Here is a 21304-nt window from a genome sequence, read left to right as displayed (position 1 = left end):
TCCTCCCCCACTCCCCTTACTTCCATTGTTCTCACCTTTTTCCATTCTGTACACAGTCTCTCCTGGTACTTCCCCACACAGGTCTCCTTCCCAAGCTCACTTACTCTCACCACCTTCTTCACCCCAACATTCACTCCTCTTTTCTGAAAACCCATACTAATCTTCACCTTAGCCTCCACAAGATAATGATCAGACATCCCTCCAGTTGCACCTCTCAGCACATTAACATCCAAAAGTCTCTCTTTCGCACGCCTGTCAATTAACACGTAATCCAATAACGCTCTCTGGCCATCTCTCCTACTTACATAAGTATACTTATGTATATCTCGCTTTTTAAACCAGGTATTCCCAATCATCAGTCCTTTTTCAGCACATAAATCTACAAGCTCTTCACCATTTCCATTTACAACACTGAACACCCCATGCATACCAAGTAGGTATGTAGGTAAGTAGGTATGTATATTTGCGTGTGTGGACGTATGTATATACATGTGTATGGGGGGGGGGCCATTTCTTTCGTCTGTTTCCTTGCGCTACCTCGCAAACGCGGGAGACAGCGACAAAGTATAATAAATATATAAAAAAGTAGGAGAGATGGCAAGAGAGCATTACTGGATTATGTGTTCATTGATAGGCACACAAAAGAGAGACTTTTGGATGTTAATGTGCTGAGAGGTGCAACTGGAGGGATGTCTGATCATTATCTTGTGGAGGTGAAGGTGAAGATTTGTAGAGGTTTTCAGAAAAGAAGAGAGAATGTTGGGGTGAAGAGAGTGGTGAGAGTAAGTGAGCTTGGGAAGGAGACTTGTGTGAGGAAGTACCAGGAGAGACTGAGTACAGAATGGAAAAAGGTGAGAACAAAGGAGGTAATGGGAGTAGGGGAGGAGTGGGATGTATTAAGGAAAGCAGTGATGACTTGCGCAAAAGATGCTTGTAGCATGAGAAGCATGGGAAGTGGGCAGATTAGAAAGGGTAGTGAGTGGTGAGATGAAGTAAGATTATTAGTGAAAGAGAAGAGAGAGGCATTTGGACGATTTTTGCAGGGAAATAATGCAAATGACTGGGAGATGTATACAAGAAAGAGGCAGGAGGTCAAGAGAAAGGTGGAAGAGGTGAAAAAGAGGGCAAATGAGACTTGGGGTGAGAGAGTATCATTAAATTTTAGGGAGAATAAAAAGACGTTTTGGAAGGAGGTAAATAAAGTGCGTAAGACAAGGGAACGAATGGGAACTTCAGTGAAGGGGCTAATGGGAGGTGATAACAAGTAGTGGTGATGTGAGAAGGAGATGGAGTGAGTATTTTGAAGGTTTGTTGAATGTGTTTGATGATAGAGTGGCAGATATAGGGTGTTTTGGTCATGGTGGTGTGCAAAGTGAGAGGGTTAGGGAGAATGACTTGGTGAACAGAGAAGAGGTAGTAAAAGTTTTGTGGAAGATGAAAGCCGGCAAGGCAGCAGGTTTGGATGGTATTGCAGCGGAATTTATTAAAAAAAGGGGTAACTGTATTGTTGACTGGTTGGTAAGGTTATTTAATATATGTATGACTCATGGTGAGGTGCCTAAGGATTGGCGGAATGCTTGCATAGTGCCACTGTACAAAGGCAAAGGGGATAAGAGTGAGTGCTCAAATTACAGAGGCATAAGTTTATTGAGTATTCCTGGGAAATTATATGGGAGAGTATTGACTGACAGGGTGAAGGCATGTACAGAGCATCAGATTGGGGAAGAGCAGTGTGGTTTCAGAAGTGGTAGAGGATGTGTGGATCAGGTGTTTGCTTTGAAGAATGTATGTAAGAAATACTTAGAGAAGCAAATGGATTTGTATGTAGCATTTATGGATCTGGACAAGGCATATGATACAGTTGATAGAGATACTCTGTGGAAGGTATTAAGAATATATGGTGTGGGAGGCAAGTTGTTAGAAGCAGTGAAAAGTTTTTATCGAGGATGTTAGGCATGTGTACATGTAGGAAGAGAGGAAAGTGATTGGTTCTCAGTGAATGTTGGTTTGCGGCAGGGGTGTGTGATGTCTCCATGGTTGTTTAATTCGTTTATGGGATGGGGCTGTTAGGGAGGTGAATGCAAGAGTTTTGGAGAGAGGGGCAAGTATGCAGTCTGTTGTGGATAAGAGAACTTGGGAAGTGAGTCAGTTGTTGCTCGCTGATGATACAGCGCTTGTGGCCGATTCATGTGAGAAACTGCAGAAGCTGGTGACTGAGTTTGGAAAAGTGTGTGAAAGAAGAAAGCTGAGAGTAAATGTGAATAAGAGCAAGGTTATTAGGTGCAGGAGGGTTGAGGGACAAGTCAATTGGGAGGTAAGTTTGAATGGAGAAAAACTGGAGGAAGTGAAGTGTTTTAGAGACCTGGGAGCAGATTTGGCAGCGGATGGAACCATGGAAGCGGAAGTGAATCATAAGGTGGGGGAGGGGGCGAAAGTTCTGGGGGTATGTTTGAGGGAATAGTGGTTCCAACAATGTTATATGGTTGCAAGGCATGGGCTATAGATAGAATTGTGCAGAGGAGGGTGAATGTGCTAGAAATGAGATGTTTAAGGACAATATGTGGTGTGAGGTAGTTTGATCGAGTAAGTAGTAAAAGGGTAAAAGAGATGTTTTTTTTTTTTTTTTGCTTTGTCACTGTCTCCCGCATTTACAGGTAGCGCAAGGAAATAGACAAAAGAAATGGCCCAACCCACCCCCATACACATGTATATACATACACGTCCACACACGCAAATATACATACCTACACAGCTTTCCATGGTTTACCCCAGACGCTTCACATGTCCTGATTCAATCCACTGACAGCATGTCAACCCCGGTATACCATATCGATCCAATTCACTCTATTCCTTGCCCTCCTTTCACCCTCCTGCATGTTCAGGCCCTGATCACACAAAATCTTTTTCACTCCATCTTTCCACCTCCAATTTGGTCTCCCACTTCTCCTCGTTCCCTCCACCTCTGACACATATATCCTCTTGGTCAATCTTTCCTCACTCATTCTCTCCATGTGCCCAAACCATTTCAAAACACCCTCTTCTGCTCTCTCAACCACGCTCTTTTTATTTCCACACATCTCTCTTACCCTTACGTTACTTACTCGATCAAACCACCTCACACCATACATTGTCCTCAAACATCTCATTTCCAGCACATCCACCCTCCTGCGCACAACTCTATCCATAGCCCACGCCTCGCAACCATACAACATTGTTGGAACCACTATTCCTTCAAACATACCCATATATATATTCTTTTTTTTTTTAATTTTTCCAAAAGAAGGAACAGAGAAGGGGGCCAGGTGAGGATATTCCCTCAAAGGCCCAGTCCTCAGTTCTTAATGCTACCTCGCTATTGCGGGAAATGGCGATTAGTATAAAATAAAAATAAAAAAATATATATATATTATTATTTTTTTATTATTTTGCTTTGTCGCTGTCTCCCGCATTTGCGAGGTAGTGCAAGGAAACATACGAAAGAAATGGCCCAACCCACCCCCATACACAATGTATACACACACACATCCACACACACAAATATACATACCTATACATCTCAATGTACACATATATATACACACACAGACACATACATATATACCGATGCACACAATTCACACTGTCTGCCCCCATTCACTCCCATCGCCACCTCGCCACACATGGAATACCTTCCCCCTCCCCCCTCATGTGTGCGAGGTAGCACTAGGAAAAGACAACATAGGCTCCATTCGTTCACACTCAGTCTCTAGCTGCCACGCAATAATGCCCGAAACCACAGCTCCCTTTCCACATCCAGGCCCCACACAACTTTCCATGGTTTACCCCAGACGCTTCACATGCCCTGATTCAATCCAATGACAGCATGTCAACCCTGGTATACCACATCGCTCCAATTCACTCTATTCCTTGCCCTCCTTTCACCCTCCTGCATGTTCAGGCCCCGATCACACAAAATCTTTTTCACTCCATCTTTCCACCTCCAATTTGGTCTCCCACTTCTCCTCGTTCCCTCCACCTCTGACACATATATCCTGTTGGTCAATCTTTCCTCACTCATTCTCTCCATGTGCCCAAACCATTTCAAAACACCCTCTTCTGCTCTCTCAACCACGCTCTTTTTATTTCCACACATCTCTCTTACCCTTACATTACTTACTCGATCAAACCACCTCACACCACACATTGTCCTCAAACATCTCATTTCCAGCACATCCACCCTCCTGCGCACAACTCGGTCTCTAGCTGTCATGTATAATGCATCGAAACCACAGCTCCCTTTCCACATCCAGGCCCCTACAGAACTTTCCATGGTTTACCCCAGACGCTTCAAATAACCTGGTTCAATCCACTGACAACACGTCAATATGTATGCATAAATGCCCATACATGGACATATATATACATATGTATACATATACATATCCCTGGGGAGAGGGGGGAAAGAATACTTCCCACGCATTCCTCACATGTCATAGACGGTGACTAAAGGGGATGGGAGCAGGGGGGCTAGAAACCCTCCCCTCCTTGTATTTTAACTTTCTAAAATGGGAAATAGAAGGAGTCATGCAGGGAGTGCCCATCCTCCTCGAAGGCTCAGACTGGGGTTTCTATATGTGCATGGATGTAACCAAGATGAGAAAAAAGGAGAGATAGTAGAATGTTTGAGGAAAGGAACCTGGATGTTTTAGCTCTGAGTGAAACGAAGCTCAAGGGTAAAGGGGAAGAGTGGTCAGGTGCTGGTGAGAGGATAAGAGCAAGGGAAGGAGTAGCACTACGCCTGAAACAGGAGTGGTGTGAGTATGTGATAGAGTGCAAGAAAGTAAACTCTAGATTGATATGGGTAAAACTGAAAGTGGATGGAGAGAGATGGGTGATTATTGGTGCCTATGCACCTGGGCATGAGAAGAAAGATCATGAGAGGCAAATGTTTTGGTTGCAGCTGAGTGAGTGTGTTAGTAGTTTTGATGCACAAGACCGGCTTATAGTGATAGGAGATTTGAATGCAAAGGTGAGTAATGTGGCATTTTAGGGAATAATTGGTGTACATGGGGTGTTCAGTGTTGTAAATGGAAATGGTGAAGAGCTTGTAGATTTGAGTGCTGAAAAAGAACTGGTGATTAGGAATACCTGGTTTAAAAAGAGTGATATACATAAGTATACATATGTAAGTAGGAGAGATGGCCAGAGAGCGTTATTGGATTACATGTTAATCGATAGACGTGTAAAAGAGAGACTTGTGGATGTCAACATGCTGAGAGGTGCAACTGGAGGGATGTCTGATCATTATCTTGTGGAGGTGAAGGTGAAGATTTGTAGAAGTTTTCAGAAAAGAAGAGAGAATTTTGGGGTGAAGAGAGTGGCGAGAGTAAGTGAGCTTGGGAAGGAGACTTGTGTGAGGAAGTACCAAGAGAGACTGAGTGCAGAATGGAAAAAGGTGAGAGCAAAGGATGTTAGGGGAGTGGGGGAGGAATGGGATGCATTTAGGGAAGCAGTGAAGATGCTTGTGGCATGAGAAGCATGGGAGGTGGACAGATTAGAAAGGGTAGTGAGTGGTGGGATGAAGAAGTAAGATTATTAGTGAAAGAGAAGAGAGAGACATTTGGACAATTTTTGCAGGGAAATAGTGCAAATGACTGGGAGATGTATAAAAGAAAGAGGCAGGAGGTCAAGAGAAAGATGCAAGAGGTGAAAAAGAGGGCAAATGTGAGTTGGGGTAAGAGAGTATCATTAAATTTTAGGGAAATTAAAAAGATGGTGTGCAAAGTGAGAGGGTTAGGGAAAATGATTTGGTAAACAGAGAAGAGGTAGTAAAAGCTTTGCGGAAGATGAAAGCCGGCAAGGCAGCAGGTTTGGATGGTATTGCAGTGGAATTTATTAAAAAAGGGGGTGACTGTATTATTGACTGGTTGGTAAGGTTATTTAATGTATGTATGACTCATGGTGAGGTGCCTGAGGATTGGCGGAATGCGTGCATAGTGCCATTGTACAAAGGCAAAGGGGAGGGTATTGATTGAGAGGGTGAAGGCATGTACAGAGCATCAGATTGGGGAAGAGCAGTGTGGTTTCAGAAGTGGTAGAGGATGTGTGGATCAGGTGTTTGCTTTGAAGAATGTACGTGAGAAATACTTAGAAAAGCAAATGGATTTGTATGTATCATTTATGGATCTGGAGAAAGCATATGATAGAGTTGATAGAGATGCTCTGTGGAAGGTATTAAGAATATATGGTGTGGGAGGCAAGTTGTTAGAAGCAGTGAAAAGTTTTAATCGAGGATGTAAGGCATGTGTACGTGTAGGAAGAGAGGAAAGTGACTGGTTCTCAGTGAATGTAGGTTTGCGGCAGGGGTGTGCGATGTCTCCATGGTTGTTTAATTTGTTTATGGATGGGGTTGTTAGGGAGGTGAATGCAAGAGTTTTGGAAATAGGGGCAAGTATGAAGTCTGTTGTGGATGAGAGAGCTTGGGAAGTGAGTCAGTTGTTGTTCGCTGATGATACAGCGCTGGTGGCTGATTCATGTGAGAAACTGCAGAAGCTGGTGACTGAGTTTGGTAAAGTGTGTGAAAGAAGAAAGTTAAGAGTAAATGTGAATAAGAGCAAGGTTATTAGGTACAGTAGGGTTGAGGGTCAAGTCAATTGAGAGGTAAGTTTGAATGGAGAAAAACTGGAGGAAGTAGTGTTTTAGATATCTGGGAGTGGATCTGGCAGCGGATGGAACCATGGAAGCAGAAGTGAATCATAGGGTGGGGGAGGGGGCGAAAATCCTGGGAGCCTTGAAGAATGTGTGGAAGTCGAGAACATTATCTCGGCAAGCAAAAATGGGTATGTTTGAAGGAATAGTGGTTCCAACAATGTTGTATGGTTGCGAGGCGTGGGCTATGGATAGAGTTGTGCACAGGAGGGTGGATGTGCTGGAAATGAGATGTTTGAGGACAATGTGTGGTGTGAGGTGGTTTGATCGAGTAAGTAATGTAAGGGTAAGAGAGATGTGTGGAAATAAAAAGAGCGTGGTTGAGAGAGCAGAAGAGGGTGTTTTGAAGTGGTTTGGGCACATGGAGAGAATGAGTGAGGAAAGATTGACCAAGAGGATATATGTGTCGGAGGTGGAGGGAACGAGGAGAAGAGGGAGACCAAATTGGAGGTGGAAAGATGGAGTGAAAAAGATTTTGTGTGATCGGGGCCTGAACATGCAGGAGGGTGAAAGGAGGGCAAGGAATAGAGTGAATTGGAGCGATGTGGTATACCGGGGTTGACGTGCTGTCAGTGGATTGAATCAAGGCATGTGAAGCGTCTGGGGTAAACCATGGAAAGCTGTGGTGTGCATGGGTATATATGTATGTGTCTCTGTGTGTATATATAGGTGTACATTGAGATGTATAGGTATGTATATTTGCGTGTGTGGACGTGTATGTATATACATTGTGTATGGGGGTGGGTTGGGCCATTCCTTTCGTCTGTTTCCTTGCGCTACCTCGCAAACGCAGGAGACAGCGACAAAGCAAAATAATAAAAAAATAAAAAAAAAGATGTTTTAGAAGGAGGTAAATAAAGTGCATGAGACAAGAGAACAAATGGGAATATCGGTGAAGAGGGCTAATGGGGAGGTAATAACAAGTAGTGGTGATATGAGAAGGAGATGGAGTGAGTATTTTGAAGGTTTGTTGAATGTGTTCGATGACAGAGTGGCAGATATAGGGTGCTTTGGTTGAGGTGGTGTGCAAAGTGAGAGGCTTAGGGTGAACGATTTGGTAAACAGAGAAGAGGAAGTAAAAGCTTTGCAAAAGATGAGAGTCGGCAAGGCAGCCGGTTTGGATGGTATTGCACTGGAATTTATTAAAAAAGGGGGTGACTCTGTTGTTGACTGCTTGGTAAGGATATATAATGTATGTATGACTCATGGTGAGGTGCCTTGTACAAAGGCAAAGGGGATAATGGTGAGTGCTCAAATTACAGAGGTATAAGTCTGTTGAGTATTCCTGGGAATTATATGGGAGGGTATTGACTGAGAGGGTGAAAGCATGTACAGAGCATCAGATTGGGGAAGAGCAGTATGGTTTCAAAAGTGGTAGAGGATGTGTAGATCAGGTGTTTGCTTTAAAGAATGTATGTGAGAAATACTTAGAAAAACAAATGGATTTGTATGTAGCATTTATGGATCTGGAGAAGGCATATGATAGAGTTGATAGAGATGCTCTGTGAATGGTATTAAGAATATATGGTGTGGGAGGCAAGTTGCTAGAAGCAGTGAAAAGTTTTTATTGAGGATGTAAGCCATGTGTACAAGTAGGAAGAGAAGAAAGTGATTGGTTCTCAGTGAATGTCGGTTTGTGGCAGAGGTGCGTGATGTCTCCATGGTTGTTTAATTTGTTTATGGATGGGGTTGTTAGGGAGGTGAATGCAAGAGTTTTGGAGAGAGGGGCAAGTATGCAGTCTGTTGTGGATGAGAGGGCTTGGGAAGTGAGTCAGTTGTTGTTCGCTCATGATACAGCGCTGGTGGCTGATTCGTGCGCGAAACTGCAGAAGCTGGTGACTGAGTTTGGTAGAGTGTGTGAAAGAAGAAAGCTGAGAGTAAATGTGAATAAGAGCAAGGTTATTAGGTTCAGTACGGTTGAGGGACAAGTTAATTGGGAGGTAAGTTTGATTGGAGAAAAACTGGAGGATGTGAAGTATTTTAGATATCTGGGAATGGACTTAGCAGCAGATGGAACCATGGAAGTGAGTCACAGGGTGGGGGAGGGGGCGAAGGTTCTGGGAGCGTTGAAGAATGTGTGGAAGGTGAGAACGTTATCTTGGAGAGCAAAAATGGGTATATTTGAAGGAACAGTGGTTCCAACAATGTTATGTGGTTGTGAGGCATGAGTTATAGACAGGGTTGTGCAGATGAGGGTGGATGTGCTGGAAATGAAATGCTCAAGGACAACATATGTGTGGGGGACAATATATGTGTGGGGGATCTTAATTGCACCTCCTGGGGTGCACTAGAGTCTCCTAAGAAGAGAACCTTAACTTGTGGATGAGAAGATATAAAGACCTCATTACAGTAGGACAATTATACTGAAGAAGGGAGTTATGAAATTTGAAGAGATTAAATAAGGAGAATTGGTAGATGAAACAAATTAAAAGCCAAATAAGATCACATTTTGAAAATTCAAGGTCTATAAAACATACAACAGACTTGCTGTAAGAATAACCTCAAATTCCTCCTGTGAAACAGAACTGCAATTGTAGCATTCAGTAATAAATTTGAAAAGAATAAGTAAACAAGAAAACTGGGACTGACAGAAGTGAGATATTTAGAGAGATATCAGCTATATGGTGATCAATGGATGATAGATTCAAAAGTGAACAGCAAATGTTCATGAAATGAGCATAAAAGCAATATCTACAAAAGAGACTAAGGTTTGGGTGGGGTCAATACTCATACAGCCTGAGCCTTTGCTCTCACTGGTAGCAGATTCAGATGGAACCCTATATTTTTATACACATTATAATGTGCATTATTAAGGTGGTTTTTTTTCATAATCATATACAAAATGATTTACGATATGAAGTATGAGAATAACATGAAGACAGGTTAAACAAAAAGAGGACAGATATGTGTTGCATAAAGAGATAGAATAAGAATACTAGCCCAAGATCTTAGTTTTAATAAATTATAATGTGAGACCAAGAATCCTGACACAGAATAATTTAGTGTAAAAATATGACTTACAATATATCACACAAAAGGATAATATGATTACCTTTTCTAGAACCTGTGCAGCATGACTCTTTATCTCCAACTCCTCATCTGCTCTTGAAAGCTTGCAATCCAGTGAATTAACCTGAACAAAGTACAACAAAATGTAATTTCTTAAGAGACTGAGATATAGTTTTTTTTTATTTTTTTTGCTCAAGACATCCAACTTCTTAGAAGACTCTTGACAATGAGATTATCTGAAATGGCACACTCTCTAATATCTTTTCAGTCAAAGGTATACTTCATAATAACTTTTCAGTTAAAGATCTCAAAAAGTTTACAGAAATCTTCGAGTAAACATGACAGATTCAAGTAAGAAACTGCAGAAGCTGGTGTCTGAGTTAGGGAGAGTGTGTTAACAGAGAAAGTTGAGAGCAGGTATGAGGAAAAGCTTATGCCGTTATTTTTTTTTTTTTTTTTTTTTTTATACTTTGTCGCTGTCTCCCGCGTTTGCGAGGTAGCGCAAGGAAACAGACGAAAGAAATGGCCCCCCCCCCCCATACACATGTACATACACACGTCCACACACGCAAATATACATACCTACACAGCTTTCCATGGTTTACCCCAGACGCTTCACATGCCTTGCTTCAATCCACTGACAGCACGTCAACCCCTGTATACCACATGACTCCAATTCACTCTATTTCTTGCCCTCCTTTCACCCTCCTGCATGTTCAGGCCCCGATCACACAAAATCTTTTTCACTCCATCTTTCCACCTCCAATTTGGTCTCCCTCTTCTCCTCGTTCCCTCCACCTCCGACACATATATCCTCTTGGTCAATCTCTCCTCACTCATTCTCTCCATGTGCCCAAACCATTTCAAAACACCCTCTTCTGCTCTCTCAACCACGCTCTTTTTATTTCCACACATCTCTCTTACCCTTACGTTACTTACTCGCTCAAACCACCTCACACCACACATTGTCCTCAAACATCTCATTTCCAGCACATCCATCCTCCTGCGCACATCTCTATCCATAGCCCACGCCTCGCAACCATACAGCATTGTTGGTACCACTATTCCCTCAAACATACCCATTTTTGCTTTCCGAGATAATGTTCTCGACTTCCACACATTTTTCAAGGCTCCCAAAATTTTCGCCCCCTCCCCCACCCTATGATCCACTTCCGCTTCCATGGTTCCATCCGCTGACAGATCCACTCCCAGATATCTAAAACACTTCACTTCCTGCCGTTATAAAAGGGAAAAAAGAATACACAGAAAAAAAAATTACTAACAATATTGATATGTCAAGCTAGTTAAGAATGTACCAAATTTTTTCAGTAAAACATAATTAATGAAAATTTAGAGTGGGTCACTCATACATTTGTAATTCCATGCCAAAGTCTGCTATACCTTTGAAGTCAGTGATGTAATCAGATCTTTCTTCTCATTTATGAAAATTGTTTTTTCATCACTGCGTTGTTGGACAGCTGAGTATTTATCTTTCAGCTCTGCATTTTCACTTTTCAATGATGTTAAATAATTTTGGACCTCCTCCAATTTTTCCTGCAAGAGGAAAAAAATACAATGTAAGCATATTAGTAATACTAGTCTACTAGTTCATGATGTATATCCAAATGCACTTTGGTAATGACAACTTCTACGATGATGTATTAACATTCATTCTCATCATCACCTTTATCATTCTTTTTCCTTACAGGTTGCTGCTACTAACAATAACAAGAAACTACCAGGTAGTGACGAAGAACATCCCCAACTGCTAGCATCCACTCTCTAAAATCAGAGCCCCCTAACCACAACCAGGCCCAGCATACCTTACCCTTACGGATTCAACTCCCCTATTAGCACCATAAGACATGGTAATGGCTTCCATACTATCTGCAATAAAGATTTCAGACACAATCAGGAAGGTAAGGGAGAGAGAGAGAACAATCAGGTGTCTTACAGATGACATGAATGACAAAAACGACAAGATCAGAAGACCAAGAAGAACTGCAAAAACACCTGGACATACCTCATATGGGTAAATGAGTACTTAATGGAACTTAATGAAGAGAAATTTGAGGAAATATGTCATGGAACAATTAACAGTATATCAGCATCTCCCTACCATTGCCCAACATGAAGAGGAATAGAAAGTGCCAGAAATGTGAAAGACCTAAGAATTTTCATGAGATATGAACTCAAGGACCATATTGATAAGATAGTACTTTCATGACAATCAGTGAGTGTTATGGTAATGATATCTTTCACAATGACAGACAGAAAGCTAATTATGAAAATGCTTTATGTGTAAATAAGAAATGAAACTGAATATTGCTGTACTGTATGGTCACCAGTTAAACAAATAAAAACTACCATGAGGTTGAAAGAATTCAATCTTTACACCCTAGAATGAGGGAAAAGATACATGATACAGTCGTATATGCAGAGCAATATACTGAGGGCATCAAGAGTAATGTAGCAAATATGAAAACATATCAAACAGGGAAAATACACTGTTATCAAGTTTGGGAGTAAGTTGTTGACAACAGCTGACCAGGGTGATACTACTATCCTGAATGAGGAGCATTAAAATGGTGCCTGGAACCATCTTACACTCTCCATGTCAGGATTGCTGGTCTTACTCTCTGTCTCATCAAAATGCAATTAACGGGCTAGTCCAAACATCTTTTTCTTACAAGCACCATACACCAACTCAAACCTTGCTTATTATCATCATCATCATCATTTTCCTTCACATAAGTATTCTTGCCAATTCCTGTCCACTCAAACATAAATCATCATGACAGAGTTTGTCAAATCTATGGCCCCCTATTCCCCAGCATCATGGGATGTTAAGAATCTCAAAGTTTCTGCCTGACTTTACTGCCAATGAGAGGGAGGGCTCTGGCAGTAGTAGGACCAGCCCCTCCCACAACCTTTCCCTGTGTGTTAGACCTTCCTCTTTTTCTGTTCAATAAACCAACATTCATGGTCTCTCTAGTAATCTCTCTTATGATTTTCTCACTAGCCCCTTTTTCATATCTAACAATAACCTGCACTCACTATTCCATTTCAAAGGTGGTTTTTGTGCTTATTCCAGGACCAACAAACCTGTTGCATGCATCAAGGACCTTGAGTCCCGAAACTTTGATGTAATGAGGCTCAAGGTCTGTCTTTCTACTACCACACATTTCCTCTGTTTCACCTTTAGCTATCCGAATTCTACAAATTTTATATCCTTCTTCAACTATCTAAACTCCTGCCATGAGACTGTGACATCCTCTCACCCACAAGCCGAGATCCTCTACCTCAGGGATTTCAATGTTCACCACAGGGAATGGTTGAATTCCTCCCATACAGATGGTGAAGGAATTGAAGCCCTTACATTCTCTGTTCTCAGTGATTTAGAGCAAATTATCTCCCACCCTACCCATATCCATGACCGATGTGACCACTCTCCAACTATTCTGGATTTGTTTTACATCTCTAGTCAATCTTGCTGTTAACACACAATCTCATCCCCCATTGGTTCATATGATCACACTCTCTTAAATGTAGCTATTCTAATGGCACCCCCCAGTAGCCCCCTCTAAGCGTAAATACTGGCACCTCAACAAAGCTAACTGGAATGACTCATGTAACTTCCTTTCTGAATTTCCTTTGGCAAATTACTGTCTATTATGTGGCGATGCTTCTGTCTCAATCAAACACATAGCAGAGGTTATTCTCGCAAGAATGGAAGCATTTATCCCCTCTATCTCCAAGACAACCACCTCATCCAATCAATGGTTCAACCATTCCTGTTCTAAGGCTATTCAGGCAAGGGTCAGGCATATCAGGTTGGGAAAGACTGTCCTCTCTCCTGCTTCCATTCAACTTTTATCACTGCCTATATCACTGCAAGCATGTTAACCATGAGGTGAAGCATTCCTTTATTCCTGTCACTCTACCTTTCCTTCGCTTTTCCATTCTGACAGTACTATAGCTGTCTCTCATGTAGACAAAGCAATTCTCTATGGTTCCCGTTTCTCCTCTAACTCCACCTTGGATGACTCTAACTTTCCTTTACCCCCTGATGCTTCTCCTTCTAATCCTAAGCCTCTTCCCATGATCGCTTTTCAAACTGTCAGAAAAGCGCTTCTTTCTCTGGACACAAGCAAGGCTTATGGTCCTAATGGCATTCCTCTATCTATATACCTATCTATGTCTCTCATCCATGTTCCCTTCAGGAACTCCTTCAAGGGGGTGTCCATGGCAACAGGGTCTCCATAACTGGTGAACTCCAGTGCCACTTCTTAGCCTTTAGTGTCTCACCCTAAACCGGCCACTGGCAGGGGACAACTCTAGTGCAGTGTTTTTAGAGGCTCTTACCTAATGTTCCCACCGAGTTCTGTGTCTTGCCTAATGTTCCAACTTACTACTTCTACCTAATGCTCGAACATAATGTTTCTAATGACTACTACCTAATCCTCCTGTCTAATGTTCTTACATACTACTTCTGTCTACTGCTCCTACCATTTTGCCAAAAGGCAGGGCTAGTACATAAGAAAATATAGTTAAGAAGAATGAGTTGTGTAGTAAAGTGTGGTCAAGTGTTATGTATGACAAGGAGGGATTGTATGTTTTTGGACAGAATGTCAACAGCTCTTTATGATATAATCAACATGAATGATGAAAGCAGAGCAGTTGATGTCATCTACCTAAATTTTCAGAAAGCATTAAATAAGGTTCTGCACCAAAGGTTACCAACAAAAATCAGGTCACATGGCATTGACTGGGTTCTACTTTGGGGGAAAGAAAATCAGATGACTGGCCATAAACGGAGTTGTGATTAATTTTTTTTTTTTTTTTTTCCAAAAGAAGAAACAGAGAAAGGGGCCAGGTGAGGATATTCCCTCAAAGGCCCAGTCCTCATCCTCTGTTCGTAACGCTACCTCGCTAATGCGGGAAATGGCGAGTAGTAAAAAAAAAAAAAAAAAAAAAAAAAAAAAAAAAAAAACATGCAATGTGCCACAAGGATCAGTCTTGGGACCAATTCTCTTTCTCATGTACATTAATGATATTCATAAGGGCTACACTACAAGACATCAAATTTTGCTGATGATGCAAAGCTGAGAAATAAATCTACAAATAAACTTGAACTTCTTAAGCTTCAAAATGATGTAGACAAACTGATGGACTGGGCTCACAGGTGGTAAATGAATTTTAATATCAGTAAGTGTAAAGTTTAACACATCAGTTGTAAAAATGAAAAGGCAAGCTACAGTTTGAATTCTTTGGACTGCAAAAGGTAAACGAGGAAAAAGAGTTGGGTGTAATAATGTCTAACAACCTAAAATCAAGTAAGTAGTGCACAGAAGCAGTGAAAAGAGCAAACAAAATTCTTGGATTCACAGGTAGGGCCTTCAACTTCAGAAAAATCATCCTTACTCTTTTCAATTCATTGGTTCATCCCCATCTTGAATACTATGTTCAGTTTTGGTTATTTTGCCTCAAAAAGACACCTAAAGTGGAGAGAAAGTAGCAATGAGCTATGGAATTATTCATGATTAAAAGCAAATCCTTTGAGAGCCAATTAAAGACATGAATCTATTTAGTTTAGAAAAGAAAGGTTGAGCTGATATAAAAAAGTACTCAAAATTATCAAAAGCTAGATAATCTTTTTTTTTTTTTTTTGCCGCTGTCTCCCGCGTTTGCGAGGTAGCGCAAGAAAACAGACGAAAGAAATGGCCCAACCCACCCCCATACACATGCCTTGATTCAATCCACTGACAGCACGTCAACCCCGGTATACCACATCGCTCCAATTCACTCTATTCTTTGCCCTCCTTTCACCCTCCTGCATGTTCAGGCCCCGATCACACAAAATCTTTTTCACTCCATCTTTCCACCTCCAATTTGGTCTCCCTCTTCTCCTCGTTCCCTCCACCTCCGACACATATATCCTCTTGGTCAATCTTTCCTCACTCATTCTCTCCATGTGACCAAACCATTTCAAAACACCCTCTTCTGCTCTCTCAACCATGCTCTTTTTATTTCCACACATCTCTCTTACCCTTACGTTACTTACTCGATCAAACCACCTCACACCACACATTGTCCTCAAACATCTCATTTCCAGCACATCCATCCTCCTGCGCACAACTCTATCCATAGTCCACGCCTCGCAACCATACAACATTGTTGGAACCACTATTCCTTCAAACATACCCATTTTTGCTTTCCGAGATAATGTTCTCGACTTCCACACATTCTTCAAGGCTCCCAGAATTTTCGCCCCCTCCCCTACCCTATGATCCACTTCCGCTTCCATGGTTCCATCCGCTGCCAGATCCACTCCCAGATATCTAAAACACTTCACTTCCTCCAGTTTTTCTCCATTCAAACTCACCTCCCAATTGCATTGACCCTCAACCCTACTGTACCTAATAACCTTGCTCTTATTCACATTTACTCTTAACTTTCTTCTTTCACACACTTTACCAAACTCAGTCACCAGCTTCTGCAGTTTCTCACATGAATCAGCCACCAGCGCTGTATCATCAGCGAACAACAACTGACTCACTTCCCAAGCTCTCTCATCCCCAACAGACTTCATACTTGCCCCTCTTTCCAAAACTCTTGCATTCACCTCCCTAACAACCCCATCCATAAACAAATTAAACAACCATGGAGACATCACACACCCCTGCCGCAAACCTACATTCACTGAGAACCAATCACTTTCCTCTCTTCCTACACGTACACATGCCTTACATCCTCGATAAAAACTTTTCACTGCTTCTAACAACTTGCCTCCCACACCATATATTCTTAATACCTTCCTCAGAGCATCTCTATCAACTCTATCATATGCCTTCTCCAGATCCATAATTTTTTTTTTTTTTTTTTTTTTTTTTTTTTTTTTTTTTTTATACTTTGTCGCTGTCTCCCGCGTTTGCGAGGTAGCGCAAGGAAACAGACGAAAGAAATGGCCCAACCCCCCCCCCCCATACACATGTACATACACACGTCCACACACGCAAATATACATACCTACACAGCTTTCCATGGTTTACCCCAGACGCTTCACATGCCTTGATTCAATCCACTGACAGCACGTCAAACCCTGTATACCACATCGCTCCAATTCACTCTATTCCTTGCCCTCCTTTCACCCTCCTGCATGTTCAGGCCCCGATCACACAAAATCTTTTTCACTCCATCTTTCCACCTCCAATTTGGTCTCCCTCTTCTCCTCGTTCCCTCCACCTCCGACACATATATCCTCTTGGTCAATCTTTCCTCACTCATTCTCTCCATGTGCCCAAACCATTTCAAAACACCCTCTTCTGCTCTCTCAACCACGCTCTTTTTATTTCCACACATCTCTCTTACCCTTACGTTACTTACTCGATCAAACCACCTCACACCACACATTGTCCTCAAACATCTCATTTCCAGCACATCCATCCTCCTGCGCACAACTCTATCCATAGATCCATAAATGCTACATACAAATCCATTTGCTTTTCTAAGTATTTCTCACATACATTCTTCAAAGCAAACACCTGATCCACACATCCTCTACCACTTCTGAAACCACACTGCTCTTCCCCAATCTGATGCTCTGTACATGCCTTCACCCTCTCAATCAATACCCTCCCATATAATTTGCCAGGAATACTCAACAAACTTATACCTCTGTAATTTGAGCACTCACTCTTATCCCCTTTGCCTTTGTACAATGGCACTATGCACGCATTCCGCCAATCCTCAGGCACCTCACCATGAGTCATACATACATTAAATAACCTTACCAACCAGTCAACAATACAGTCACCCCCTTTTTTAATAAATTCCACTGCAATACCATCCAAACCTGCTGCCTTGCCGGCTTTCATCTTCCGCAAAGCTTTTACTACCTCTTCTCTGTTTACCAACTCATTTTCCCTAACCCTCGCACTTTGCACACCACCTCGACCAAAACACCCTATATCTGCCACTCTATCATCAAACACATTCAACAAACCTTCAAAATACTCACTCCATCTCCTTCTCACATCACCACTACTTGTTATCACCTCCCCATTTGCGCCCTTCACTGAAGTTCCCATTTGCTCCCTTGTCTTACGCACTTGATCTATCAAGCTAATTAAGATTTTATTCATCTCATTTCACTCATAGTAATGGATACACACTAGTGGGGAAATGTTTTACTCAAATGAAGGAGGGCTACACTACAAGAGGATTGTTAACACATGGGATGATTTGCCAATTAAAGTGGTTGAAAGCAGTGCTATAAACATGTTTAAGAAAACACCTGGTGAATATTTTGCTTACAGATCACAACTTACAATGATTGCACCTAATTAGTCACACTACCAGTTTGCAGTTATTCTATATAAATTATCTGTATGTCTTATGATTTTTACCACACTAGTCTGTGAGTTTTATCTGATATCTTAAGGTATGACAAACAGCCTCGAAAGGTTCCACTGGTCTGCTGCTGTTTGAAATCCTTTGTATTCTCCTTATCAGATTAATTCAATAATCATATACCACTTTCATTTGAGCATTCACCTTTGTCCCCCTTGTTTTGATAAAAGAGCACTATACCTGTCCTCACCTTAGGCACCATTCCTAAGGCCATACAAACTCTGAATGGCCAGACTTAACCAGTGTCACCTTCCTTTTGTTTCAGAAACTCAATTGTAAGCTTATATAATCCTGCCACTTTGCCAAGTTTCACCCCGTACAAGGTTTTTCACTTCCTCCTCCTCCTCTCTTTTCATCATACCTTTTGCCATGTTTAAAGTTTTCTCTTTAAATACCAACTCATTTTCACACACCTTAAAGGGGAAGCAAATTCAGATACAATATAGTACCTTTAATACGAACAACATAATATATTGGGGATCCTATGTAAATAAATTGGCGAGTAATACATTCACATTCATCAAATCATTTTCATCTTTGTAATAACCAAAGATATAGCACTAACCTTAAGCTGTTCAGTGTCATTCTGGTCAAACAATTTCTTTTCCAAATCACACTTTTCCTTTTCCACTTCAATCAATTGGGCTTGTAGATGAGTCTTAGCAACTGGAAAGAAAATCTGATGATAATTATTTGCACCTTAACATATCAAAATGAAATTATAGATGTCAAACTTCCAAAACAAATCTACCCATTATGACATCAAGCATTAGCAAGATAGTGCCAAGATCAGAGGAAGAAAAGGCCTAATCATTCACATCCATTCTCTACCTGTAATGTAATGCACCAACCAAAAACCTATATCCATAACCAGGCATCAGCGAGGTAGTAAGGGAAACCAATGAAAAACAGCCCATCCACTCATATGCTTATATATATATTTTCATTATACATATTTATAGAGGTAGTAAAAGCTTTGCGGAAGATGAAAGCCGGCAAGGCAGCAGGTTTGGATGGTATTGCAATGGAATTTATTAAAAAAGGGGGTGACTGTATTGTTGACTGGTTGGTAAGGTTATTTAATGTATGTATGACTCATGGTGAGGTGCCTGAGGATCGGCGGAATGCGTGCATAGTGCCATTGTACAAAGGCAAAGGGGATAAGAGTGAGTGCTCAAATTACAGAGGTATAAGTTTGTTGAGTATTCCTGGTAAATTATATGGGAGGGTATTGATTGAGAGGGTGAAGGCATGTACAGAGCATCAGATTGGGGAAAAGCAGTGTGGTTTCAGAAGTGGTAGAGGATGTGTGGATCAGGTGTTTGCTTTGAAGAATGTATGTGAGAAATACTTAGAAAAGCAAATGGATTTGTATGTAGCATTTATGGATCTGGAGAAAGCATATGATAGAGTTGATAGAGATGCTCTGTGGAAGGTATTAAGAATATATGGTGTGGGAGGCAAGTTGTTAGAAGCAGTGAAAAGTTTTTATCGAGGACGTAAGGCATGTGTACGTGTAGGAAGAGAGGAAAGTGATTGGTTCTCAGTGAATGTAGGTTTGCGGCAGGGGTGTGTGATGTCTCCATGGTTGTTTAATTTGTTTATGGATGGGGTTGTTAGGGAGGTGAATGCAAGAGTTTTGGAAAGAGGGGCAAGTATGAAGTCTGTTGTGAATGAGAGAGCTTGGGAAGTGAGTCAGTTGTTGTTCGCTGATGATACAGCACTGGTGGCTGATTCATGTGAGAAACTGCAGAAGCTGGTGACTGAGTTTGGTAAAGTGTGTGAAAGAAGAAAGTTAAGAGTAAATGTGAATAAGAGCAAGGTTATTAGGTACAGTAGGGTTGAGGGTCAAGTCAATTGGGAGGTAAGTTTGAATGGAGAAAAACTGGAGGAAGTAAAGTGTTTTAGATATCTGGGAGTGGGTCTGGCAGCGGATGGAACCATGGAAGCGGAAGTGAATCATAGGGTGGGGGAGGGGGCGAAAATCCTGGGAGCCTTGAAGAATGTGTGGAAGTCGAGAACATTATCTCGGAAAGCAAAAATGGGTATGTTTGAAGGAATAGTGGTTCCAACAATGTTGTATGGTTGTGAGGCGTGGGCTATGGATAGAGTTGTGTGCAGGAGGGTGGATGTGCTGGAAATGAGGTGTTTGAGGACAATGTGTGGTGTGAGGTGGTTTGATCGAGTAAGTAATGTAAGGGTAAGAGAGATGTGTGGAAATAAAAAGAGTGTGGTCGAGAGAGCAGAAGAGGGTGTTTTGAAATGGTTTGGGCACATGGAGAGAATAAGTGAGGAAAGATTGACCAAGAGGATATATGTGTCGGAGGTGGAGGGAACGAGGAGAAGTGGGAGACCAAATTGGAGGTGGAAAGATGGAGCGAAAAAGATTTTGTGTGATCGGGGCCTGAACATGCAGGAGGGTGAAAGGCGGGCAAGGAATAGAGTGAATTGGATCGATGTGGTATACTGGGGTTGACATGCTGTCAGTGGATTGAATCAGGGCATGTGAAGCATCTGGGGTAAACCATGGAAAGTTGTGTGGGGCCTGGATGTGAAAAGGGAGCTGTGGTTTTGGGCATTATTGCATGACAGCTAGAGACTGAGTGTGAACGAATGGGGCCTTTGTTGTCTTTTCCTAGTGCTACCTCGCACACATGAGGGGGGAGGGGGATGGTATTCCATGTGTGGCGAGGTGGCGATGGGAATGAATAAAGGCAGACAGTGTGAATTGTGTGCATGGGTATATATGTATGTGTCTGTGTGTGTGTATATATATGTGTACATTGAGATGTATGGGTATGTATATTTGCGTGTGTGGACGTGTATGTATATACATTGTGTATGGGGGTGGGTTGGGCCATTCCTTTCGTCTGTTTCCTTGCACTACCTCGCAGACGCGGGAGACAGCGGCAAAAAAAAAAAAAAAAAAAAAAAAATTTATAGGGGACAGGGGAGAGAGAATACTTCCCATGCATTCCTCACATGTTGTAGAAGGCGACTAAAGGGGACGGGAGCGGGGGGCTCAAAACCCTACCCTCCTTGTATTCTAACTTTCTAAAAGGGGAAACAGAGGAAGGAGTCACGCGGGGAGTGCTCATCCTCCTCGAAGGCACAGAATGGGGTGTCTAAATGTGTGTGGATGTAGCCAAAATGAGAAAAAAGGAGAGATACGTAGTATGTCTGAGGAAAGGAACCT

General features: G+C 41.8%; 1 protein-coding gene across 1 annotated transcript in view; it reads right to left on the bottom strand.

Annotated features, from left to right (window-relative positions):
• Positions 1-21304, bottom strand: part of LOC139765800 (uncharacterized) — a 357196-nt gene that overhangs the window by 69735 nt on the left and 266157 nt on the right. Inside the window, exons 22-24 of the mRNA XM_071693594.1 lie at positions 18674-18774; positions 11098-11250; positions 9740-9820 (exon numbers count right to left, since the gene is read on the bottom strand). Of these exons, the coding sequence (XP_071549695.1) occupies positions 9740-9820; positions 11098-11250; positions 18674-18774 (335 nt within the window). The remainder of the gene's footprint in view (positions 1-9739; positions 9821-11097; positions 11251-18673; positions 18775-21304) is intronic.

Source organism: Panulirus ornatus, chromosome 56 (assembly GCF_036320965.1).
Source record: "Panulirus ornatus isolate Po-2019 chromosome 56, ASM3632096v1, whole genome shotgun sequence".
Taxonomy (NCBI): Eukaryota; Metazoa; Arthropoda; class Malacostraca; order Decapoda; family Palinuridae; genus Panulirus; species Panulirus ornatus.
Note: the sequence above shows the minus strand (reverse complement) of the source record. Positions and strands in the feature narration are given on the sequence as shown.